The sequence below is a fragment of the Periophthalmus magnuspinnatus genome, chromosome 7, assembly GCF_009829125.3.
Source record: "Periophthalmus magnuspinnatus isolate fPerMag1 chromosome 7, fPerMag1.2.pri, whole genome shotgun sequence".
NCBI lineage: Eukaryota > Metazoa > Chordata > Actinopteri > Gobiiformes > Gobiidae > Periophthalmus > Periophthalmus magnuspinnatus.
In genome coordinates, this window is record NC_047132.1 from 11017719 (window position 1) to 11043642 (window position 25924).

General features: G+C 38.4%; 1 protein-coding gene across 1 annotated transcript in view; it reads left to right on the forward strand.

The window, feature by feature from the left end:
* The window catches only part of ada (adenosine deaminase), a 30204-nt gene extending 4542 nt beyond the window's left edge, over nucleotides 1-25662 (forward strand). Inside the window, exons 2-11 of the mRNA XM_033969573.2 lie at nucleotides 3190-3251; nucleotides 4275-4397; nucleotides 7904-8047; nucleotides 9859-9974; nucleotides 11358-11482; nucleotides 17398-17469; nucleotides 19245-19346; nucleotides 20051-20118; nucleotides 20971-21100; nucleotides 22778-25662. Of these exons, the coding sequence (XP_033825464.1) occupies nucleotides 3190-3251; nucleotides 4275-4397; nucleotides 7904-8047; nucleotides 9859-9974; nucleotides 11358-11482; nucleotides 17398-17469; nucleotides 19245-19346; nucleotides 20051-20118; nucleotides 20971-21100; nucleotides 22778-22882 (1047 nt within the window). The 3' untranslated portion in view covers nucleotides 22883-25662. The remainder of the gene's footprint in view (nucleotides 1-3189; nucleotides 3252-4274; nucleotides 4398-7903; nucleotides 8048-9858; nucleotides 9975-11357; nucleotides 11483-17397; nucleotides 17470-19244; nucleotides 19347-20050; nucleotides 20119-20970; nucleotides 21101-22777) is intronic.
* The last annotated feature ends 262 nt before the right edge of the window (nucleotides 25663-25924 follow it).

Sequence of the window (25924 nt, forward strand, 5' to 3'; positions counted from 1 at the left end):
AGCTGCACTGCGTAAATTTCTAATGGAAGGCCAGCAACCTCACCTGTTTGTCACTATGGAGATGTCAGCTTTGCCTTGAATGTTCTACAATATAGCATTACATGTATTAATTTCCAAGGGGACAAGCAGGTGGTGTCACCGGGCCAAATTACAGGTCAGATCTATGGAGATAGATGCATGTTTTTGGAAAAAAATTTTTTTGGGGGGGGCAATATAACAATGCCAATAATTCAATAAATGCAAGATAGTTGAGTTTAATGCCATACTGTGAAAAATTCAATGTGAGCCAACAGCGTTTCCCTGGAAACAAGATGACCAGAAGAGTCACATGCACCTTTAAATTGAAATGGTTTTGGATTATTTGGACAATAAACAGTATACTTCTGAATTGTAGCATTTTGCCCACACAACAGAAAGTTTTCCTTTCCTCTGTCTGGACACAGACTCAAGACTTACATGCAGATGAGGCAGAGCTGTGTTCTGCTTTCAGTAAGACGTCTTTGTGCTGTGTGGTTTGAAAGGGTAAGGCCCTACGCAGTTTTGGTTTCAATTCGCTGGTGAGTAAAGGGCAGGATGTGCATACTGTTACATAGTTTATGCAGTACAGGCCTATGGGGCCGATTAAGGTACACTTTATCATCAGGGGCGGTGCCAGGAGGGGGGTTTGAGGGGGCACGAGCCTCCCCTAGTATGGCCAGTGCTCCCCCATAACTAACCCACTTTCATAGTACATCCAATTTCAACAAAAAAGTGTTCAAATGGGAACTACAGAGTGTGCTAGATGAGACTATAATAATATATATATTTTAAAATCCATATTAGATTTTATAGTTTATCACTACAGGGGCTAACTACATTTAAACATGTTTGGTATGCTCCATTGTTAAAAGGCTCTAAAGTACCATGTTAAGCGAGCACCCACATTGAAAACCTGTTTAAAAACCTGTGCCCCTGTTTATCGTCCCTGTATGAAAATGTGGCCTCTGCATTTGACCCATCCTTCAGTGTGTCTGGGTTAAACTTGTCAGGAGCAGTGGGACCCATCTCCAGATCTTGGTCAGGACTGCCTTAGCTGGAGGATTTTACCTATTGTGCAGAGAAGTAGTTCATTTTAAACAGTTTGCAGTGGTCCAATATTACTCCTCACTTACCTTATGCATTCAGAGCATCCAAATTATTCACCATGATGAGTTTATAAGTGCTATTCGCAACTTTCAGAGACCAGAGTGGAATTTTGCCATCACTGTAAAGCTGACAACAACCTTTTATTGGACAAAACATTCTTAATATTTGGATGCAGGCAGTAAACAGTAGACTTATTTTGACCTCAAACACAGGCCATTTCAGTGACAAAAAGGAGGATTCATTAATTTTTTTCTTAACAAATAAAATAGTTTTGTGTAGAGGAAGGAAATATTACTAAATAAATAAAATAGCTCTAAGCTTTCACATCGCAGTGGCACAACTCCAGTAATTTTTGGATGACTTCTCAAAAGAAGTCATCCAAGTAATCTGTTTTCAGTCGATCTTGTGACAGAGCTGTAACCCCATTGAGATCACATTAAGTGTAATGTGCAGATTTATCCACTTGGTTTATGGTGAATTTCTCTCTAATTATTGGGTGTATCCACGTGAAATTAATATTAGCAGAAAGTTCAGTATTTTCTCCATCACCAAAAATAAACTGAAGTGAAATCATTTTATAGCTTCAGAAAATGGTGCATTATTCAACCCAACAAGACATTTTTTAAAGTTGTCTGTTGAATTTTAATCCATAAGATTAATATGTCAAGTTTGTGCAGCCAATTCCAATCCAGGGATGTGTACAGAATAGGATTCACGCCCAGAAGAATTGACAGGAATATCAACTGACAAACTAATACAAAAATCACACTGCAGAACACGTTTGTACAGATCTAAACCACAGCGTGAGCAGTTTTTATGCCTGTGGCTCCTATGGCTCCTCTGGCTCTTCTGGCCTTCACCGCACCCTGGACCAGAAATGTGCATCTGAAATATGCACTGACTCTGCAGCCAAACACATATCTATTAAGATTGTACTTCTCCTACAAGTACTACTAGTAATGCTGCTACTACTGCAGTTCTATTAATGCTGCTACTACTATTTTCTAGAAAATCAACACTACTACTACTACTACTACAACAAATGCTATTACTACTACCACTACAAATACTATTACTAGTGTTACTACTACTACTACTAATGCTACTACTGCTATTACTACAACTACTACTGCTACACTACCACTACTTAGTCTTATAACAGTTCTACTTGTACTGCATCGCTATAGTCACAGTGTACATAATGTTTTTAACACCTGCTTGGGGATAGGTTTCTGTTGTTTTACTTTTCAACTGCAGCTGCGCCTTTGTAATCTCTCAAATACAGAGGTTTTCTTATCATAATTTAACTTCAGACACCCACCACTGCTACTACTGCTAAGGCTAAGATAGACGAGGAGCTCAGTATCTTTATATAGCATTGTAGAGGTAAATAAAGGTACTATATTACAAAAAATTACTGTTGTGAGCTTTAAGCCGCATCAGAATGCTGTTACTTCATCAAAGAATACCTGGAGTTGTGTTTTGTTTCATTCACACATGTTTGAGTAACACTTTATTATTAGTCTGTCTACATCTCCAACCTCAAAATGCTCTGTTCCACCTTGTGATGTCATGAGCGGTAGTTTTCAAGTTAACAGCTACATTTTACCTTTTGTTCAGCAAAGACGGCCAATTCTACGGCTGAAATTATCCAACATTATTCTAGTGAAGGTGTGTGGAGTTTAAAAACACAGTGGAGCACTTTTTGTACCACCACATGATGACATCACAAGGTGGAACTCAGCCTAAATATGCAGGGTTTATGTTAAATGTGTGACTGAAACAAAACACAACTCCAGGTCTGTTTGTGATGAGGAAACAACCTTTACATCTTCTGCTTCATACTTCATCACAGTTGGTTAAATCCAGCTGTCACTCAGAGCATTGCTGAGGTGTGGGTGGGAAAAAGAGATGAGATCACAATTCAATTTTTATCACCATATGACCCAGCTATAAGATGTACTTTATTATTGTACAGGAAATACATTCTCTGCACTTGACCCATTCTTCAATATAACTTATCAGGAGCAGTGAGCTGATTCATCATATTTCTGTCATTCTCAGGTTGAACTTCACGTACACCTCGATGGAGCTATCAGAGTCCAGACCATTCTCGATGTCGCCAAGTCAGTCTTTATTTACACATTTTTAAGATTTTTTTTAATTTGTGCGTATTATATAATTGTCTGGTATATTCATTATTATTATGTGGAATGAGGTTGTCCTTATAATAGTGTTGTTACGATACTAAAATTTCAAACACAATTTCGATACTAAGGAATAGACTCGATACTGATTCTGATACCACGATGATAATGATAAAAAAATAATAATAATAATTTTTAAAAAACTGGAGTGGTGTGCATCAATAAAAAGGAAACAGCTGGCTAGGTCAGTTTTGTGAAACATATCGGCTCAACATATGTCCATCACTGGAAAAAATTATCTCAAAAATGTCACCGCTACTAGCGTACTCCTGTAGCATCGGTCTTTTTATAGCTGTCCTGCTCCTCGCGGCGCCACAGGCCTTTGGGTGTGTCTCGCTAGACCTATGTCACGGCCAAAAGCGGCCTGGGCCGTTTGTAATCATATACAACACCTCCTGGCGGCCCCAAGCGAACCATGCCCGTGGAAATGAGGCTTTATTTACCATCAGTCCTGGACCTGGTGACTTGAATACTCAACACTGCACGTATCAGGCATTCAAGTCTGACTATGTTTCTACATGAGGAGTTTAAATACAAGCTAAGAAACAAGTCAAGATAAAATGAGAAGTGCAGCAGACCACTTCTGTTAATGTTAAAAAACAACACATTCTGTAACAGTTGGTTGATGCCAAAGTTAACCACAGAGACATGCCAACCATGAACTGAAGGTGTCCTTGTGGAATTTTGCATTTCCTGCATAGTCTTAACAACACTACCTTGTAATGATCGCCTTCACTTTTCTTATATTGTTGTTATGTTATGTTGTGTGTATATTCTGTGGTCAGTCCAAGTGTCCCCATGGAAATTGCATTGTTCCACATTTGGGAATTCAGAACATATTTATTTAGAACATTTTAGGGGGTCCAAACAATACAATCCTATAATTTCCTACCAACTTAGTTTGAACCTTTTGCACATGTTTCTCTCTGTTGTATTTTCTAGGAGGCGCGGCATCACTCTTCCAGCGGACACATTGGAGGAGATGACAAAGAGAATAATCGTTCACAAACCTGGAAGTCTCACCGAGTTTCTGGGACGATTCGCAGAGTACATGCACGTCATCGCGTACGTTTGCATATGAACTGGTCAAGTACACATAATGCTTTTTGGGTATTTACTACTATTTAGGATTTAGTTTAGCATTTTGCTCAGTCTACACCACAATATTGATCTAAAACTACTTAATAGAAACAGGACCACTGACTGTTCAAAACTGCTGAAACTTAGAAGCCCCACCCTTTCATAGCGGCATTTCATCGTAACAAGTAGTAGATATACAACAGAACAATACATTACGTCACAAACCTGATGTGATGTGCAGTAGATTCATTAAAGGAGCCTTCATTAACAGGATGCACGCTGATTGTGTTGTGATAGTGCTCTGAAGGGGGAGTGACCACAGGGAGCAAAGAGAAGAGAAGAAAACAAAACTGAAACTCAGAGAATATAACATTATATTGTATTATATAACAATAAAAGGTAACATGGTGATCTAAAGATGTCATGTGTTAGCAGATAATACACCATAGATGTTTAACTTGTTTTTTGTTTAAAAAAAAAAAAAGTGATATTCTTGAACCATACATGTATTACCTGGGATCTTAATTTTACTCAATGCAAATTAATACAGAGAAGTGGGTGGGGACAGAGGTTATGAATCAAATCAAAGTATAACTCTAGTGTAAACATATGAAGAGGGAACATTGCTATAACACCATTAAAAGCTCATAAAGTAGATTTTACATAATATTTGCCTTTATCACTTTTGCTCACCTGCTGCACAGGTGACACAGTGGGCAGGGTCCACCTTGGCCTCAGAAATGCTACTCAAGTTCAAAGTTCATCTGTGTGGTTTAAAGGAGCAGTTTACTGATAGTCTTATCTTTGTGAATGAGAGAGCACTGATCACTGAGGGTTTTTTAACATTTCATACATAATTGATGGGTTTTTGCTTCCTGTTAAATGCAACATTGAGAACTTTTCACCATTCAAAAGACATAATATTTAGTTTTTAATTGTTAATAACTGTTGCAATGGAGCTAATCTTTCATCATTATATCATTATGAAATTCATGGATAAACACTACACAGTATAACATGACCTAACCCTGTCCCCAGATATGACAGATACAATGTTCTAATTACAAAAATATAAGACATGATGGCCAAGTTGTAATTTGGTGTTTTGGTAGTTGACTATTATCCAATCAAAAAGCAGAATGAACCTCACATTAAGTTCATAATTGGGTTGGGTTTCAATCCTGACTTGTCACTACCAAACCCAAGCATCAGCAGCCAATCATGAATCAGGCCTGTCCATCGGCTGAGAATGAGAAACTCTTGTATGTATCTCTATTTGCAGGTTAAGGCTCTGACAACTCAGGTTTAGTTGTGACTGTAGAACCTTTTTAAACCAGTAAGAGCACAGACTACATACAATTAACTAGAACATTTGTAAGAATGTTCCTGGATCAACACCTAATGATGTCTCACGGTGGGCGGAGAGTTCTGAGTTCTCAAAAAGTAACGCCTAAATATGAAGGATTATTAACATGTGAGAATGAAAAAAAATGCAACTCCAGGTTTGTTTTTGATGAAGTCTATTACTATGAACTCTTGTGTAAAGCCTCCTGGTTTTACATTATGAGTTTGAGTGACAGCCAGCTTCAAACATGTTAAAGGTTTATAAAAGGCCGCACACACATTCAGCTCTGAAAGACTCAAAACAGAAAAGCCAAACAAATTGAGTGAATGGAGCCTCTGTACCTGGGGCTTTAAAGGGAAGGTACCAGAGGAGGAGAGCCAGTGGAAGGCTGTGTGTATTGTACTGTAGGCTATTCACTGTGAGGGCTTGATGCTTTCTGTTGTGTCGTCCACTCTGTTATTTTTACTCATGGGTTCCAGAATGTTGAAAAGTTCAGACCGTTGCCATAGCAATTAACAATTCACGTAAAAATATTATATCATTCGAATGGTTTGATAAAACAGGAAGCAGAGAGGAGAATATTTAGAGAAGGGATAGCCATTTCTACACTTTCTTACACTTATAGGGGCAGTACCCATTTTTTCATATAGTAAAAAACTTGTCTCACTCCAGTACGGATGCAGTTGAAGCCTGAGGTTTATATACACTATATAAAAACACACATGTGCTTTTTTTTTCCTCACTCTCTGACATGAAATCAGACTAAAACTTTCCTGTTTTAGGTCAATTAGGATTAACTAAATTATTTCTATTTGCTAAATGCCAGAATAATGAGAGAAGGATTTTTTTAGCCAATTTTTCATTACTTTCTTCAAAGTCAGAAGTTTACATACATAAGATTACTATGACTTTAAATTATTTGGGAAAACCCAGCTGATGATGTCATGTCTTTGGAAGCTTCTGATAGGTTTATTTACAACACCTGAGTTAATAAGAGACACTCTTATATTTGAGGGCACACCTGAAACACACTGCTCCTTTGTGTAACATCATGGGAAAGTCAAAAGAAATCGGCCAAGATGTCAGGAAAAGAAATGTGGACTGTATCTTGTGCTTCCTTCAGGTCAAAATGAGAGTGCAATGTGCTGTCTGCAGCTAACCCTGTTTCCACTTGGTGGCATGAGACTGAGGAAGATTATTTTTTAAGATATCATTTTTTAACATTGATTTTAATTTAGTAAAGACTTGACAGTGGACCATCATAAGCCAGTTTATTTGAATGGATTAGCAAATTAAAGGCGGTACCCATTGGATCCTATTGTTGGACAAGACCTAACCAGACCAAAGAGTACACTGTAAAGCACATTCTGTTACATTTTTGTATGAGAAGTACTTTATAAATAAAATTTGTGTTGATTTGATTATTGCATCCTGAATATACCCCCCGATGACTTTATCACTTTCACAGACGAGAGCAGAGTTTTGCCATCACTGTAAAACTAACGACATCTAGCATGCTAAGAGTGCACTTCCTGATTATTGGACAACACTTTGGTTTTTTTTTATACTGACAGTACACAGCTGACTTTTTTTTACCTCAAGAGCTGCCTAAACAATATATCTGTACTGAGGCGAAACACATATTGCTCAAATACAAAAAAACAGGTACAGAGCCGTTAAGGATCAGTCCACTGTTATTTCACATATTACTGTGTTTCAAATGATGTCACAATGTTCCATAGGTCAATAATATTTAGTACAGTTAGGGGCAGCTAAAATGAATATTGTTTAAATGCTGATTTTTGCTGTATTGTATCGTGAGTTCTTGGGTCACTAGTCACTAATACAAATGATCAGGTTTACGTTTACCTCTTGGATATTTTATGAAAAAGTGCAACGTAATCAATAAGGAAAAATCTGTCTCTTGTCTCCCACCTGGGAGTATGACATGATCACATTCTAGAGTCTGAAAGCCACCAATATATGGCCCTCAAACTGCAGTTTGCCACAGTCCCTGATAAAGCTTGTCACAGTGGGGGAGGATACAGGAGGGTGTTTAATGTCATTAGTCATAATTAATGCAGTTATGAGACAGAGATAAGATTATGAGAGACAAAGTGCAGCTGACCTGTGTTTGTGATTCCAGAGGTGACCGGGACGCCATTAAGAGGGTGGCCTATGAGTTTGTGGAGGATAAAGCCAAAGAGGGTGTGGTGTACGTGGAGGTCCGGTACAGTCCACACTTCCTGGCCAATACTCAGGTCGACCCCCTCCCCTGGAACCAGACAGAGTAAGACACAGGAAACCCTCCACAACACAATACAAATAGTTTATTTTATATATATACATATATATATATATATATATATATATATATATATGCATATGCGCACACACACAGACAAAATTGTTGGTACCCTTCGGTTAATCAAAGAAAAACTCACAAAGGTCACAGAAATAACTTGAATCTGACAAAAGTAATAATAAATAAAAATTCTATGAAATTTCAGCAATGAAGGTCAGACATTGCTTTTCAACCATGCTTCAACAGAATTACTTAAAAAAATAAACTCATGAAAAAGGCCTGGACAAAAATGATGGTACCCCTAGAAAAGACTGAAAATAATGTGACCAAAGGGACATGTTAATCCAAGGTGTGTCCACTAATTATCATCACAGGTGTCTACAATCTTGTAATCAGTCAGTGGGCCTATATACAGGGCTACAGGTCGTCACTGTGCTGTTTGGTGACATAGTGTGTACCACACTCAACATGGACCAGAGGAAGCAAAGGAAAAAGTTGTCTCAGGAGATTAGAAAGGAAATTATAGACAAACATGTTAAAGGTAAAGACTATAAGACCATCTCCAAGCAGCTTGATGTTCTTGTGACTACAGTTGCACATATTATTCAGAAATTAAAGATCCATGGGACTGTAGCCAACCTCCCTGGATGTGGCCACAGGAGGAAAATTGATGACAAATCAAAGAGACAGATAATATTAATGGTAATAAAAGAGCCCAGAAAAACATCTAAAGAGTTTAAAGGTAGGTGAACTTCAAGCTTAAGGAACATCAGTGTCAGATCACACCATCCGTCACTGTTTGAGCCAAAGGGGATTTAATGGGAGACGACCAAGGAGGACATGATTGTGAAAAGAAATCATAAAAAAAGCCAGATTAGAATTTGCCAAACTACATGTTGACAAGCCACAAAGCTTCTGGGAGAATGTCCTATGGACGATGAGACAAAAATTCTACTTTTTGCCAAGGCACATCAGCTCTATGAAAAATGAAGCATATCAAGAAAAGAACACTGTCCCTACTGTGAAACATGGAGGAGGGTCTGTTATGCTCTGGGGCTGTTTTGCTGCATCTGGGACAGGGTCTTGAATCTGTGCAGGGTACAATGACATCTCAAGACTATCAAGGAATTCTAGAGAGAAATGTGCTGCCAGTGCCAGAAAGCTTGGTCTCAGTTGCAGGTCCTGGGTCTTTCAACAGGACAATGACCCAAAACACACAGCTAAAAACACCCGAGAATGGCTAAGAGGAAAACACTGGACTAAAGTGGCCTTCTATGAGCCCCGACCTAAATCCTATTGAGCATCTTTGGAAGGAGCTGAAACATCTGGAAAAGGCACCGTACAAACCTGAGACAACTGGAGCAGTTTGCTCATGAGGAGTGGGACAAAGTACCTGCTGAGAGGTGTAGAAGACTCATTGACAGTTACATGAATAGTTTGATTGCAGTGATTGCCTCAAAAGGTTGTGCAACAAAATATTAAGTTAAGAGTACCATCATTGTTGCCCAGGCCTGTTTCATGAGTTTATTTTTTTTTTTATAATTCTGTTGAAGCATGGTTGAAAAGCAATGTCTGACTTTCATTGATTCAATTTCATAGGATTGTTATTACTTTTGTCAGATTCAAGTTATTTCTGTGAGCATTGTGAGTTTTTCTTTCATTAACCCACAGGTACTAACTATTTTGTCCGCATGTGTGTGTGTATATATATAATCTCATAAGACAAGCAGACGCTTCACCTGTCCCTATTTTGAGTAAACACCATATGCATATCTAATATGTGGATCTGTTTGTAGGGGTGACCTGAGCCCGGAGGAGGTGGTGCGTCTGGTGAACCAGGGCCTGCGTGAAGGGGAGAGTGCATTCAGAACCAAAGCCAGGTCCATTCTATGCTGCATGCGTCACATGCCAAGTAATAACTGCTCAAGTCTAACTAGAGTCCTGAACAAAGATACACAAACACACAAGATAAATGATTTACACTGTACCCATCTTCACAGCAAGTAATAACTGTTTAAGTCCAATTAAAGCAAGCCCCGGGGCCTAAACATGGCTGTGCATTTAAGCAAATGGGCCGATCGCAAAGGTGCATGCCGCTAGCTTAGCCTTTAGCGGCTAGGTCCATCTGGTGGCTGTGCAGCTCGCTGACCGTGCTCTTCTCTAGTGAGAACGCGCACAAGGAGCATGGCCTCACATACTGTGTGACCATTCTGACCATTCAGAGTGAGAGTAGCTAGAGCGGAATTCAAAATAGGCAAAAATAGACACAAAATCTGACCTTTTTGAAAGCTGCATGTCCCTGTCAATCCCTGTCAGCTCCAGTCAGCTGAACATGAGCAGTTTGTGTTTCCATTGTGCTCTATGGATATTTATATTAATGGGATAAATAGGATATTTTTGCTGCAGTAGCAATGAACTGGCACTCATTCAAATCACGACTTTTACAATAGACCTATGAACTAGAGACCTGACCAAAGATATACACACATGCAAGATAACTAGTTATCCCCTAACCCAGCCATCCCTGAATCTGGAGTGTCACAGCCCCCCTTATCAATCCAGAACACCCCATGAGACCCCCCAATAGTAATTCAGTGTCTATTGAAAACACATATTTTTCCTCCTATATTTACACACATTATTACAAACACATATATACAATATAGCCATATACATATACATATACAATATACAGTTTCAGCATATTATTATTTTAACTTGAAAAAATGACCTCAGGAATAGTAATGCAAAGAAAAGCCCACTAAATAAAAACAATAAAAGTCAAAAGTGTCAGTTAATTGTATTGAATCATGTTATAATCTGATGTTAAGTCCTTGTGGAGGTCAGAGTTCTTTGAAGTGTGACAGTTCCACTCACAGAAACCTGAGCAGTGCTGTCTCATCTGATCCTATTTAGCAGCTGTTTCCTGAAACTCAAACCCAGTCCAACTTTAACTGATCACTCTCTGTTTTTCACCCTCTGCTCAGGGACTAGTGTGAGAGGAAAAAACAATACAGAAATCTAAACATAATGATAACTGCTGCAGACAATGCTCGTCTTTCCTCCACACAGACCACAGACCTATTTTTGATTTAATTGCTGCACTACTTATAATTACATACATAAGAACATCATTTTATTTTTATATTTTGACTTGATCTTGTATTTTAATTTAAAATATTCTTTACATTTAAATTATGAATATGTTTTCAAAAGATGCAATATCGATCTAGAGCATGTTGTTGCCTGTCAGTTATATCCTGTTTGTGGAAGCATTTTCTTTGTGAAACTTCAGGCTGGTCCATGGATGTGGTGGAGCTGTGTAAGAAGTACCGCGATGATGGAGTGGTGGCCATTGACCTGGCAGGGGATGAATCGCTCAACTGCGAGGCATATCCCGGACACAAGAACGCTTATGAGGTCAGTGTTACCTAGCAACAAGAACACTGACAAGGTCTGCGTTAGCAACAAGAACGCGTACATGGTCACTGTTAGCAACAAGAACATGTACATGGTCATTATTAGCAACAAGAACACGTAAAAGATCAATGTTAGCAACAAGAATGTGTAATGGTCAGTGTTAGCAACAAGAACGCGTACATGGTCATTGTTAGCAACAAGAACACGTAAAAGATCAATGTTAGCAACAAGAATGTGTAATGGTCAGTGTTAGCAACAAGAACGCGTACATGGTCATTGTTAGCAACAAGAACACGTAAAAGATCAATGTTAGCAACAAGAATGTGTAATGGTCAGTGTTAGCAACAAGAACGCGTACATGGTCATTGTTAGCAACAAGAACACGTAAAAGATCAATGTTAGCAACAAGAATGTGTAATGGTCAGTGTTAGCAACAAGAACGCATACATGGTCATTGTTTGCAACAAGAACACGTACGAGATCAGTGTTAGCAACAAAAACACATATGAGGAGATAAGATTTAGCTTAGCCCAGCTCTGAGCCTGTGTTAGCGCTAATCTAGCAGCTATTGTTCTGATTGGTCAGAGTTTCTGTCGTCATGCGGCTGGGCACCACTAGCCCCTGATGATGAAGTAATGTGAAAGGAAACATATTTTTGGGCATTTTGTGCCAATAAGAACAGGCCATTGAAAACACTATGACTTCTTTGGTTGATCTTCCAGATCTTATTATACTTCCATGGCACAGTGTTAGCTAACACCAAGAACACCGACTACGAGGTCAGTGTTAGACATTGTTTGAGTTGGTTCAGATCTTAATTTAGTCCGTGCCTGGCGAGCCAGTTCCTGTTACTTTCTGCTCAGATGCAGAGAGGGTCTGTGATCAGACTATAGGACGTCAAACAGATGCTCTTATCTGGGACGTGCCGATCACAGCTGCACATCTCCTCTGAATATTCTCATATCAGTCAGAACAAAATATGGAACTTCTTTTACCTCACATTTACAGAGTTAGATTTCTGCAGATTCATTGAATAAAGCTTTACTTTCTTTGGTTGTTTTGACACAAAATGAGAAAATGTGTTTCTCTGATTGGTTCATCTGTCAGTCGCCTGCCAATCACCATACAATTTCTACATCTTGGGCTCTTGGGCTTTTCGGGCAAGTCATCTTGGTTTAGTCCTGGTTTAGTTGTCAAATCCAGGTCTATCCATGGTTTAGTTCTGTTTGTGCCTTGCTTAAATCCTGTTGTAGTTTCCTCTTCCATCTTAAGTCCTGGTTACACCAAACCACAGATTGCATAGTTACAGTGTATTTATACACCATTACAGACAGGCGTGTCTGTTTTGGTTTCCACGTTTTGACACTCAAGTAGTATTTATACAGTATTAATCAGCCTGTTTTCATACAACATCATAATGAGCACCCACCCAAACTCAGGGCTCAAAAACCCACCTGAGACAGAAAAACACCAAACAGACGTACAGCCCATATACGCCGCGGATGCTATAATTCAAATAAATGTATTTCATTTTAAATATTAATACACTTCTCTTGATATACTTCTACATATATTTTTCCTTAAACATTTGTATGTATGACAAAAACTGATCCATGTAAGTAATGACAGCTTTGTTTATCTGTAGAAGTTTTGCTTCAGACAGAAATACTTTGGTTAGTTGAGCAAATAGGTAACTGTTGAATAACTGTCAGTGAAGTGCACATTAATCTCAGTGTAACTTAAACTAGACTTTTGTGCAAAATCAACTTTTTAGAGCTTTTAATGTAATAATTGTTTCCCCTTTTACCAATTTAAAATAATACATAAGGTCTATCTGGGGGAAGACTCTCTTTCTGTTCATTTGTATAAGAGGGGGGCCCATGTGAGACTTGCCCCGGGCCCCCAAATTTTTGCCAACAGGCCTGGCTGCAGAGTCTACTCCCTTGGCTTGGGCTTATTATGTTAAAAACTTTGTCAAGTAATTCTTCAATATCATTTAAAAGACTACTGTGGGGCGCTGGACATTTAATTCATAAAAAACACAGAATTTATATTAGACCTGGCTTATATGCCTGGTATGATCTCAATTTAGTCCTGAGATAGACTTGGTTTAGTCCTGTTCTAGTCCAGGTTTAGTCCTGGTCTCTAGTCCAGGTTTAGTTCCAGTTTCAGTAACATTTTTTTATGAAGTTTGTGCAAATGGAAAATTCAGCCTCCCTCTAGTCTCTGTTGAAATGTGGTTTACATCGGGTTTAGTTCTTCTTTAGTCCTGGTTTAGTCCCAGTTTGTAGTCCTGGTTTAGTTCCATTTTCAGTCAAAATGTGTGACTACAGCAAATGATAAATGTAGCATCAGCTTCAGTTTTTTGTTTAATCCTGGTTTAGTCCTGGCACAGACGTGGTTCAGTCCTGATTTAGGGCGTATTCACACCTACAGGGTTTAGTCCGATTAAAACTGACTAGAGTTTAGTTCCCCTGAAAGTCCGGATTTTATTTCAGGTGTGAATAAAGACAAGAGAACTGTGATCTGGGTCAAACAAGCGGAGGTGGGTCTCAGTGCGCTTCCAAAATGGCCTCTGGTGCGGTTCAATTATGAATACACTTTCTGAATACAATGTACCTCGATCTGAAACAAACACAGAAAACATGCACCTTTTTGGGTTTGACGAGGCACTGTCAGGACAGAGAAACGCACCGGGACCATGGAAGTATCCATGAGTGGGACAGGAGTGTGTCTGTCCAGAGGGCTTCTGGTCAATACAATGATCATTTCACTCAAGTAAAATGAACCCATTACTTAATATTTGTGCTATTATGAATATGGAGCAACAGCAGAAAAAGGACGAACAACCCAACCCAACTCCTAAAAGCACCTCCAGGTCCTGAAGCTGACCACTGCTTAGTCCATTTAAATCCATGTGTCCAGGATGAAATCCGCTTCTCTGAAAAAGAAATTTATATGAGATATTACAGTATTCAGCTGTATGCACATAATACTGCCGCCGTGTGTTACAGAGCAAGCAGTCCTTTGTGTTAGCGCCTGATTAAAGCCAAACGGTGCATGTAATCCCAGGTCAGGAGGAACGGCCTGAACGTGAGCCGGGTGTTCTTGTGCGCTCATGGTTTTCTGCTGGTATAGACACCTGCCGTCCTGCCACAAGCTGCTGTGTTTGGGCTGAATCTCAGCGAGTGACTACCTCACCTGGTCTGGGCACAGCTGGTCTGGACTCATGTAGCTTACTTCAGCGCTGACACATTGACATTAACTGCATATTAGGCTGCTACTTTATAATTTTTCTCTTCTATTATTCACATTTATCACAGAAAAAGAAAAATTCAAATCTGTCAACTGGACAAAAAGTTTGAGTGAAGACTAAGCCACTTCTGCTCAGATTACTGATGGACACTGCCTTATATGTATTTGGAGCGAGGAGCTAACCACACTGAAACTAACACATCTGTTTGTTTACAGTTTCTGTTATAACTCCATTATCAGACCTAAATCTAAACAACGAAAAAACAACAGAGCTAGCCAGTATGCTAACAGATGTGAGCGCATCCATTAGGGGCCTGAGTGATTGACTTTGCCAGAGTCATATTTACAGTAAAGTCACTTAGTGTAGCTCAATAGATCTAGCCAACAAACAGAAATCTCACATCTTCAGGAAGACTGTTCCAGATTTTAGTTACATAAAACTGAAACGCTGATTCTCCATGTTTAGTCCTCACTCTGGGGTCTTCAGGGACCGGCCTCCTGCTGGAGCCCAGAGTGTGAGATGGTTCATGTGGCACTAACGTGGGAGATGTACTTGGAGTACTTTGTAGGACATATTATCTTACCACAACTAAGATAACCGTAAAAAAATAAAAAATAAAAATAAAAATAAAAAAAAAATATATATATATATATATATATATATATATTATTTCTAGTTTAGTTTAATTCTACCAGTTGAATTTGTTTCAATTTTTAAATTAATTTTTTATTTTTATTTCTTAAACCTAAAACAAAAAAAGTACATTTTCTGAATTCTGAAAATAGGGTAATTCTTTATCACAGTCAATCTACTGTGCATGTTTTAATGAACACAGTAAAAAATTCCACATGATGACTGATAATAAATGGTTAAAATACAACTACAGGCTGTTTAAAGGGAGTGTCCATAAGTGAAGGAGGTCAGAAAGTTATAACATGGTTCAAATAGTCAGTATATCTAATATCTATTTATTATCCAAGGACTCATTTTGATTGTGTGCTCTGCCCCTGTCAGTTAATACTTATCTATACTGTTGATAATGCAGGTTGTTGATATGTTTAAAAGTTGTTCTTATTTGGTTCCTGGTTTAGATCTGGTTTAGTTAAAGCTGCCCAGATGGACTAAAACAGGACTAGAACAGAACCGATCCAAGTCTACATTAGAACTACATCAGGGTATATAATTACACCCAGACCTGGTTTAGTCCTGGTTTAGTCTAAGTCTTTGCCTTTATTTCTTAGTTTAGTCCAAGATCTGATCTGTTACAATTTTTCAAAAACAGACCTCGAGTTGTGTTTTGTTTCATTCACACATGTTTAACACACAAATTCTGCACATTTAGGCTGGGTTTCAAATGGAAAACACTCTCATCCACCTTGTGATGTCATGGGGTAATACAGGATGTGCTCCACTGTGTTTTTAAACTCCATACACCTTCACTAGAATCATTTGGATGATTTCAGCCCTGGAATGGATGATCTCTACTGAACTAAATGTAAAAGGAGCTGTTACCTTTAAAACTACCACTTCATGACATCACAAGGTGGAACAGAGCATTTTGAGCTGTAGAAATGTAAACAGACTAAAAATAAAGTGTTACTCAAACATGTGTGAATGAATCAAAACACAACTCCAGGTGTGTTTTTGAGGAGGGAACATTATAACATGACTCAAAGCTCACAAGAGTCCATTTTGTGTAGTATTGGCCCTTTAAATCCTAGTTTGGTTTCATTTAGTCCAGTTTCAGTTCTTACAGAGTTCTCTATAAACTGTATGTTATGTAATGGAATAGTGTTGTATGAGTGAAGTCAATGATTAACTTACAGTGAGCAGAGTTCAGTACTGAGGCTTATCACTGTAATAACCTGGAGCACACTTGAGTCCAAGTCATAAGTCAAGTCTTTTATGTTGACAGTGTAAAAATATTATAGATGTGATACAACACGTTTGGAAATGGGGGATGGGGGGCACAGGATTTGGAAGTAAAAAAAATATATATCTCTGTACTAGAGCTGTAGGCCTTTAGTTGTTTAGTTGGTTAATCACTGTATTGAGATTATTACCAGATTATTAAATTACGATTGTGTCACTAAAGTATCCAGTTTTGCTCTTCTATTTTTCTATCTTTCCCGTCTCATTTCTGGTGGGGCTCGTCCTTAGCCTTACACAGTCGTGTGATCTGGTATTAAATATTCCAGTATCAATGATTAACAGACAGGTGAGGTATTTTGGCTGTTTTTGAAGTAGTTCCTTACAAATACATTTCATACAGTGCTGGACAACCCACTTTTTTTAATTTAATTTCATCATTTTGATTTTAGACTTTTACATAATTCTGAGATATGTTTTTAAAGCATAGGTTTTCGTCCAAAAAAATACAAAGTAATACAAATGTAATCTGTCTTTATAAATATACATTGTTTCCTTGTACTTTTCTTCATAAATAGTAGTTTTTGCATAAACCCCCCCTGCAGGTGTATTCTCGTGAGTGCAGTTCGGGTCAGATACATAGAGATACGTAATAGTTATGAGAGCTTTTGCCACACCCCCTTTTTCTTTCATCGACTACAGCCTCCCTGCGTACTTCTTCTGAGAGTTCACACTTTGCTTTGTTGGATAATCGTTGTCATATTTCAAACCTGAGTGTGTGTCGTTCCAGGAGGCGGTGCGCTGTGGCATCCATCGGACCGTCCACGCTGGTGAGGTGGGCCCGCCCTCTGTGGTCCAGGAGGTAAAACGGCCAACAGCCTCAACAGCAGCTCTGTGCTACATGTCTGACACACATGAAAATGCTCACTGTGCAACAAAGTGATAACAGTGCATACTTTTTCACTGAAACATAGTTAACATCATTATATTTAAGATTTTACTAAATATTTGGCCTAGTTTTGTGTATTTTAAAAAATTCTTGTGAAGTTTATAATTTTACTTCCTTATTGGACCATAAACTGTATGTATAAATGGACATAGCTAACCTGCTAGCCGCCGCGTTCTAAATAAGAAGTGAGCATGTGCGCGCTTCCGGCTCCATCGACTCTGGCTCCAATTCACTTTCTATTGAAAAACTGTGGCCCCTCTCTCTGTAACTGCTGCTGTCAGACTCATCATTTTGGTCTTAAAATGTTCGTATTAATCCTCATTAGATGATCCTGGTGTTTCTATTTTGTAAATCAAGATATGAACATTAATAACAGACCAATGAGGCGCCTTCTTTCCCCGTAGTTGCCTTCAACAGTCTCACTCCGGATTGGCTCTTTGGTTGCTAAGATATTCGCAGTTCAAATTCCCCCTATAACCTATACCTGCTCTAGCCTCGATGAACTTCATTTGCAGCAGATGTGACATATGTAGCGGTAATTCTTTTTCTGTTACCGAGCAACCATAATGTTTCCTCTCCACATGTTCTGGATCAACTCATACTGAAACTATGATAAATATTTACCACAGGCACTATGCCACCAAACCAAGTCATAACATGAAAAGGACTGAAGCATTACCATTACTGTCAAAACTATACACTCCAGTTAATATAGTACCAAGTAGAAGTACAAAGGAGTGGTGCAAATTATTCAAGTAAAAGTAAAAAAGCATTTGGGGAAAGTACTACTCAAGTAAAAGATGTATAATTTAAAAGTTGCTGCAAGAAACACAAAAGTTCAAATCATTTCATATTGTTGACATAAAGCTTTTGTCACTTTAGACTAACTCACAGAGGGAAGAGGAACCGCAACTTTTACTCGAGTACTGTTACGCTGTAGAGAAGTATGAGTATTCAAAGTTACTCAAGTAAATGTACCTGAGTATTACCCACCTCTTTGTGCAAAATAGAGACGTGGAAACTGCTAAAGACCAGGAGCAGAGGTGAAGTCTCTGAGGGGAAGGCCTGATTACAGAGGGGAAATAAGACAATACAACTCAACACTTAATCAATGCAAAATCGTCATCTGAATGTTCGCAATCAGTAACTCGGAAACATTATAGTGTTTATGTTATATAGTGTCCTCTATGAGAGCTACATGTCCCTGTGTGTCAGTCGCCCTCATTGTGTCTCTATGGGGGTCATATTTGATGTAAAAGCTGCTAACCCTGTAGTTTAGATCTTTACAAACATGTTCTGAAATACATGGGATCCTTGTATTAGTTCACAGTGTAACTTTTCTGATGTAGGATGTGCCATGTTAAATCTTCACTAGCTATGTTCCACAGTATGTCATTACACTTACATTCATTCACTTACACTGGTGGTCACATACTATTGCAGCCACAGTTACCGCAGGGGCAGAATGACTGAAACGAGGCTGCCAATCTGCCCCACCAGCCCCATCCAAACACTATAACCAGATCCAACCTTGTTCAGCTTCTGAGATCAGGCTTTGACAAGGAGGTTTTTCACACCGTTTTAGAGAATAAACATCTCCATAGAGACGAGCAGAAACGTTACATAATGCATCATTGTGACCCTCTGGATGATATAATGAACCTAATCCCTGGTGTCTATGGTCCAAGGCTGTGGAGGTGCTGAAAGCAGAGAGAGTGGGACATGGGTACAGAACGCTGGAGGACCCGAGTCTGTACAGGCGTCTACTGAACCAAAACATGCACTTTGAGGTGAGTAGTGTCATGTGAAAGACACTCTATATACAGTTGTTCTTTTGATAAAATAAAGTAAACCCAGCTCTTAGGGTCAAAATGAGATGGCTGCATACTGTCTGGCCTCTGAAAATTGTGAGAAACGCTTATAAACTTTGGACCACTGCAAACCGTTTAAAATGAGCTAGTTCTGTTTTTCATTCAGCGCATGACAGAGGGAGGTAGTGATATGACATTTGTAGTAAATCAAATGTGAAATAAGATGCTATTTCATAAGGAGCTGCGGTTATGGCAGTAAAAAAAACTCCAAAACAGATCCATCCATCTTTCTCCACTTATCCAGGGCTGGGTCGCTTCCTCCAGTTCCTCCAGTTCCTCCAGTTCCTCCAGCCCTCGTTTAGCTTTGTAGAAGTAATGTTTAAGGATTACACTGCAAGTTTTTCTTATTTTCATTTTTGTATTTTTTTTTTTTAATAGTCTACTTAAATTATCCTTTTCTTTTTCCAAAATCTCCCATTAGAACAATTAGAAGTTTAGCTTTTAGTTTAGCTGCAAACATATATTTTCATTGGGCCTGGAGTAGAAAAGTGTTGATCTGGACATTACATAACATAACCTCACCTCTTGTTGTTCAGAATAAAAATAGTCTGACTATAGTGTTCTGCTGCCCTCTAGTGGAGCCTCGAAGCACTACAGAATGTGATGTTTCCCTTGTGTTTCAGATGTGTCTGATCTCGAGTAAATTCACAGGTGCCTGCTGCCCAGACTTCACAAAGCACCCCATCATCACGTATGTCAATTTTATTTTACACGTTTTTGGGTCCAAATCCTTCTATTCTCCAAGGAGATGTTGTTCTGCCTGAAATGTTCCACAGTATGGCAAAAAAAAAAAAAAACTCTATGGAGATAAGCAGGAGACACCAAATTGATTGTTTATGGGATTAAAAAACAAAAGGTCTGAACGATTCAAATAATTTGATTAGATTTGCGATTTATGTTTTAATAATAAGATTCTGTTCAAAGTTCACATTTTAAACTCGCCCAGAAGAATTGACAAATAGACTGAAATATGAATACAAGAATCACATTTCAGAACATGTTTTACAGATCGCAATGTTTAGGCAGAATTTTTACAGAAATGTGTGAAAGATTTATTTTATTTTTTAAGGCCCCATATTAGGCTATTTTCTGATCTATGTTATAATGTTGTTTCCTCATCACAAACAGAACTGGGGTTGTGTTTTGTTTCATTCACACATGTTTAACACACAAACCCTGAATATTTAGGCTGAGTTCTTCTCCCAAATGGAAAATACTCTGCTCCACCTTGTGATGTCATGTGGTGATACAGGAAGTGCTCCACTGTGTTTTAAACTCCATACACTTTCACTGGAATCATCTGGATGATTTAAGCCCTGGAATTACCAATCTTTACTGAACGAAAGGTAAAAGGAGCTGTTAACTTGAAAACTACCACTTCATTACATCACAAGGTGGAACAGCATTTTGAGCTTTGGAGATGTGTTACTCAAACACGTGTGAATGAAACAAAAAACACAACTCCAAGTATGTTTAACCATAGTTTAAACATTCCTGGAGTTGAAGATTTTGGCTCATTTTAGTTTTATTTTTCACTTACCAGTTTCAAGGAGGACAAAGCAAACTTCTCCCTGAACACAGACGACCCTCTGATCTTTAACGCCAGTCTCCATGACGACTACTGGACCGCGATGGAGTACATGGGCTTCACCGAGCAGGACTTCAAACGCCTGGTGAGGGAAACATGAGAGTACATAGAGAAAGTACTTCATACAGACTATTTAAAAGTTTCTAAACAAACACATTCTAAGTTATGGAATAAAGGCAACTGGGGAATTTAAACATAAAGAACATAAAGAAATTTCAAAACTTCAATATCAAGGTGCTATTTTATAAATGAAAACCACTTATAAACATGATATAAGGGCCTGGTCTCAAGATATTTACAGATGTATTTTACAGCATTGGTTTATTTATGAAGAGATTATGAGACAAATCCAGATTTTTAGAGACAAATACATGCAGAATGTTGATCCTATTGTTTTCCTTTAAAAAAAAAAAAAAAAAAAAAAAAAAGATATCAATTTGAAACTAAACTGTAAGGCAAGGCAAGTTTATTTCTATAGCACAATTGGTACACAATGTAATTAAAGTGCTTTACAGAATAAGAAAGACATTAAAATCACAATACAAACAAATAGAAACATAAATAATCACCATAAAATTAATATTAAAAGAGAAAACTAAAAGAGAAACTAGATAAATTTTATAAATGTAAGAAAAAAATGTACTACAAGTTTTTTTTGTTTATTTTTTTCCCATGCTCTTGTCACGTTAGGTTTGTAGTATAGTTGTCTGGTTCACGTGTGATCTGTGGAGTGTCCACTTGGGGGCGCTCCTGCCTCACACATTGCACCAGAGCTAAACGCGCTCCCAGACGTGGATATTTTAAAATAACAGGTCCCAGCAGCTGAAGTTTCCTGTTACATCCGGCCTGCAGATTGTCTGTCAGTGTTTTAACAGGTTTATGTTCATGACAACAGCAAGTTCGCAATCTATACATTTCTATAATAATGTTATATGTGTGTTTGTATATTTGTAGTTTCTTAGTTGCTTTATTATACATATTAGCCCTGTAGTGTGCATAGCTAGCATGTGCTAAGCTAACTGTCATTTCCATGTGTTTGTGTAGGCCTATCTGCCTATTATTACTGTCTAATTGTGTATTATGTTAAAGGGGTCTGAGTACATTTATGTTTATGTAGGTTTATATATCTATTATCTATTTATTATTATTGATTATGGATCATTTTTATTGGATATTTTAATTCTGTTTATTTACAGAAACCACATACACCACTTTTACACATCACCTTATATTTGTGTCCATGTGCCATTAATGTTCAGTACAAGAGCCTAAACGTCAACACCTTTTTCCTCATTGTCTCCTCCTGTCTGACTCTGACTATTCATCTGGGCCTTAAGAGGTGTTCTCGAAGGTGGAAACAGACATTTTCTCAGCTCTCAAAACCAGGGTGAACCTAGGTGCTGAACCAGGACTGAACCAGGGCTAACCCCAGACTAAATTAACAGTTAAAACAAGGCTCAACCAGGAATCAACCAGAGACTTTAAAATAATGACTTTTACAACAAAACCAGGACTGAACCAGGGCTAAATCAGGTGCTAAACCAGGGCTAAACCAAAACTGAACCAGGACTAAACCAGGACAAAGTAGTTCTAAATTAGAATTTTCTTTGAATTCTGGAAAATAGTATTACTCAAACATGATTCATTCAAAATACAATTTTATATATTACGATCTCCTTTAAACTAGTTAGCACATTTTCAGGCAAATTAAATGTAAGACTGTAATATTATCTTCTAATGTTATTTACATTGTGTTTTGCAGAATATCTGTGCAGCCCAGTCGTGCTTCCTGCCCAAGGACGAGAAGAAGGAGCTGGTCCAGTCTCTGCATGAGGCCTATGGGATGATCCAGAGCACTGCCTTTTAAAACCAAAACATTTTCAACAGTATAAACCAACAGGGATTTCAACCAAAGAATTAACAGCCAATGTCTATCTCCTCTTTTCAGTCAGACAAAACCTTTAGAACATAATACGCTTTGCATTGAGAAACACAGAGCCCTCCACTGAATTTGGTCCCCAAATAAAATTTTAAAAACGAGAATAAACTGGAGGCTAAACCAGGACTAGATCAGGGTGTAGACTTGGTTTAGTCCTGTTCTGGTCCAGGTTTAGTTCTGTTTTTAGTTCTATTCAACTAATGTGGCCACAATCAAAACTAGAACTAGATTTTTTATTTTTTATTTTTTTTGCTATAGAACATCCCTGGATGATAGAGAGATTACAGACATATTTTTTTTTACTTTCTACCTTCTGGGGTCATATTTGTGTCAGTATAAACGGAGGACACTGCGTTCACTCTTTACAAATCAATGCTGGTCCGCACACAGCTGTCAGGGCTGCTCTTTATTGGCTTAGAGACTTTCCTTTCAGCTTTACTCATTTACTATTACACTCCCATTGTTCTGAGTGAGACCAGTGACCAGATGAACCAAGACTAAACCAGGACTGAACTAGGACAGAATTGGGACCGAACTTGGACTGACCCCAGGCTTAACCAGAACTCAATCAAGACTAAATTAACATTTAAAACAGGACTCAATTAGGGACTTTAAAACAATAACTATTACAACCAACTCAGGACTCAACCAGAGATAAACTAAGACGAAACCAATACTGATCCAGGACTAAAGCAGGGCTAAACCAGAACTGAACCCGGACTAAACAAGGGCAGAAAGCAGCACTAAACTAGAGCTAAACCGGAACTAAACCAGGACTGAACCAGGACTAAAGCAGGGCAAAAGAAGCACTAAACTAGGACTAAACCATTACTATACCAGGGGTAAACCAGGAACTAAACCAGGGTGAAATCAGGACAAAACTAGTTCTAAATTAGACTAAACCAGGACAACAACTACTAAACTTAGAACTAAACCAGAACCTAATAAAAAGATTCAAAACGCGACTAAACCCGCGACTAAACCAGGACTAAACCAGGACTAAACCAGGACTAAACCAGGACTAAACCAGGACTAAACCAGGACTAAACACAATGCTGTGAAGACTAGAGCAGGGCTAAATCCATCTCACGTTTTGTTGTCAGTATTTTCTACTTTTGTATCAAGTTTACACAATATTTAAGAGGTGCAACAGCAGCTGAAACGAGCAGGTTTCAGTTGATTAAGCTCATATTCAGATACATCTTCAAACCTCATTCACTCATTGTCATTCGTGTTTACACCCAGGGATCAGGGAGGCCTCTCCAACTATAATCAGTCAAAGTCAGTGGTTGACTGACGAGTGTGATTCAAGAGCCAACTTCAGCTAATACTTACCAACTGCAACAAAAATATGACTTTATAAATATGGAAGGCTCTTTACCTCAGGCATTGTTTGGTAAAGCGGCTAAATAAGACAGATCTCTGTTCTTTTTACATAGCATTTTTGTCCCATCAGCTGTGGTGGAGGAAGTATTCAGTTTTGTTGGTATTTGTTGGTGTGTTGGTGCAAACTGCATTGAAAGTCACGGGTCTCTTTGAGACCCTGAGAACTAAACTGTAACAACCAAACCATGGTTAAAGAAAATGTAAAGATTGTTTTTGCTTCTTGTAAAGCCATTCAAGACCAACAAATTAATATATGATTTGTATATTTATTTTTGGAAATAAGACATTTCGATGCTCATCCAAGGTATCTTGGATGCTTCTTCAGTTCTGGTCACATTACTGGTGCCTGCCTTATATCTATCTGAAGTTAGGAGCTAACTTTACTACGTGAACGTCATCACCACAAAGAGCCCTGTAGTTGTCGGCCTCTCCTACAGATAGCTGCACATCGCACTAGCGAGTAGCTGATTTTTTTCCCCCCATTTGTACCAAATGACTACACAACGCTGCCGAATCCTACATGTATCACCGATTACGAAAGTAAAGTACACCACAGGGGCGTATGCTGGTGGTGCTGCAAACGGGGCTTGATCGGCAAAGTTGCTTCTTGAAAATAAGCGATTAAAAATCGCTCAAACCTTCACGAATCACTCCAAATACAACTCCAATAGGATGAATGGTGGAGGGAAACTACTATAACATGGTTATATGCCCTAAAAAGTTGATTTTGCAGAATAGGTCTGTTTTTCAGTGAAGTACAGATACCTAATTTTTTTTTATTTAAGTACAATGCTTTACTACTTTTACTTCATATTGTTGCTCAAGATTTTCTCAGACACTTGATCCTTTTTCGTGGTGCACTTTCAAGAAAGACAAAATAAATATAAGTAGAGATTGGAGAACTACATGGAAAGGCCTGGATGACCCTGTCTCAGACAGTTGTCTCTGTGTCATGGGGCATTATCACAGTGGCACAAAGGACTAAGTTCAAACTAAAACATGTTCCTGACTCATGGTTTGAAATCAGGCACCGGCCCTTTTAAATAAGGTTTGACCCTATTGTGACATGAAAATGCAGCACTGTCTCACATGTGAATAAGGCTCCTCACCCACTGAAAATGGTCCCCTCCATCAACCTGAGAACCTTAGGTGTAAACATGTGAAATTTATGATAATGCATCTTTAACTAAACCTTAATTTTGTCTCTAGGTGGCACTGTAGTCACCACCATTCTCCATTGTCATGTTCTTACATGTATTTTGATGGAGCGCTTCATTTGTATAAGGACACCTTGAACAATAAAACACTTTGTAAACTTTGTTATGACTCGTGTTGCTTTAGTTTTGTTTTGGTGGAATGATACATGTGCTAAATATTTACCACAGTTTTACGTCAGTTAAGGGAAGAAAAAAGTACAAAAATAAAGGAAGTTCTAAAACTAAAAAGCGCTGCTCATGTCATCAACACTGAAGCATTTTCTGACAGTTTAAACCATGTCCAAACTATGGCCCAAGGGCCAAAGGCAGCCCTCAGACCAATTTTTCATGACCCTCAGGACTTCCAGGTAAATTGGCCCATATTACT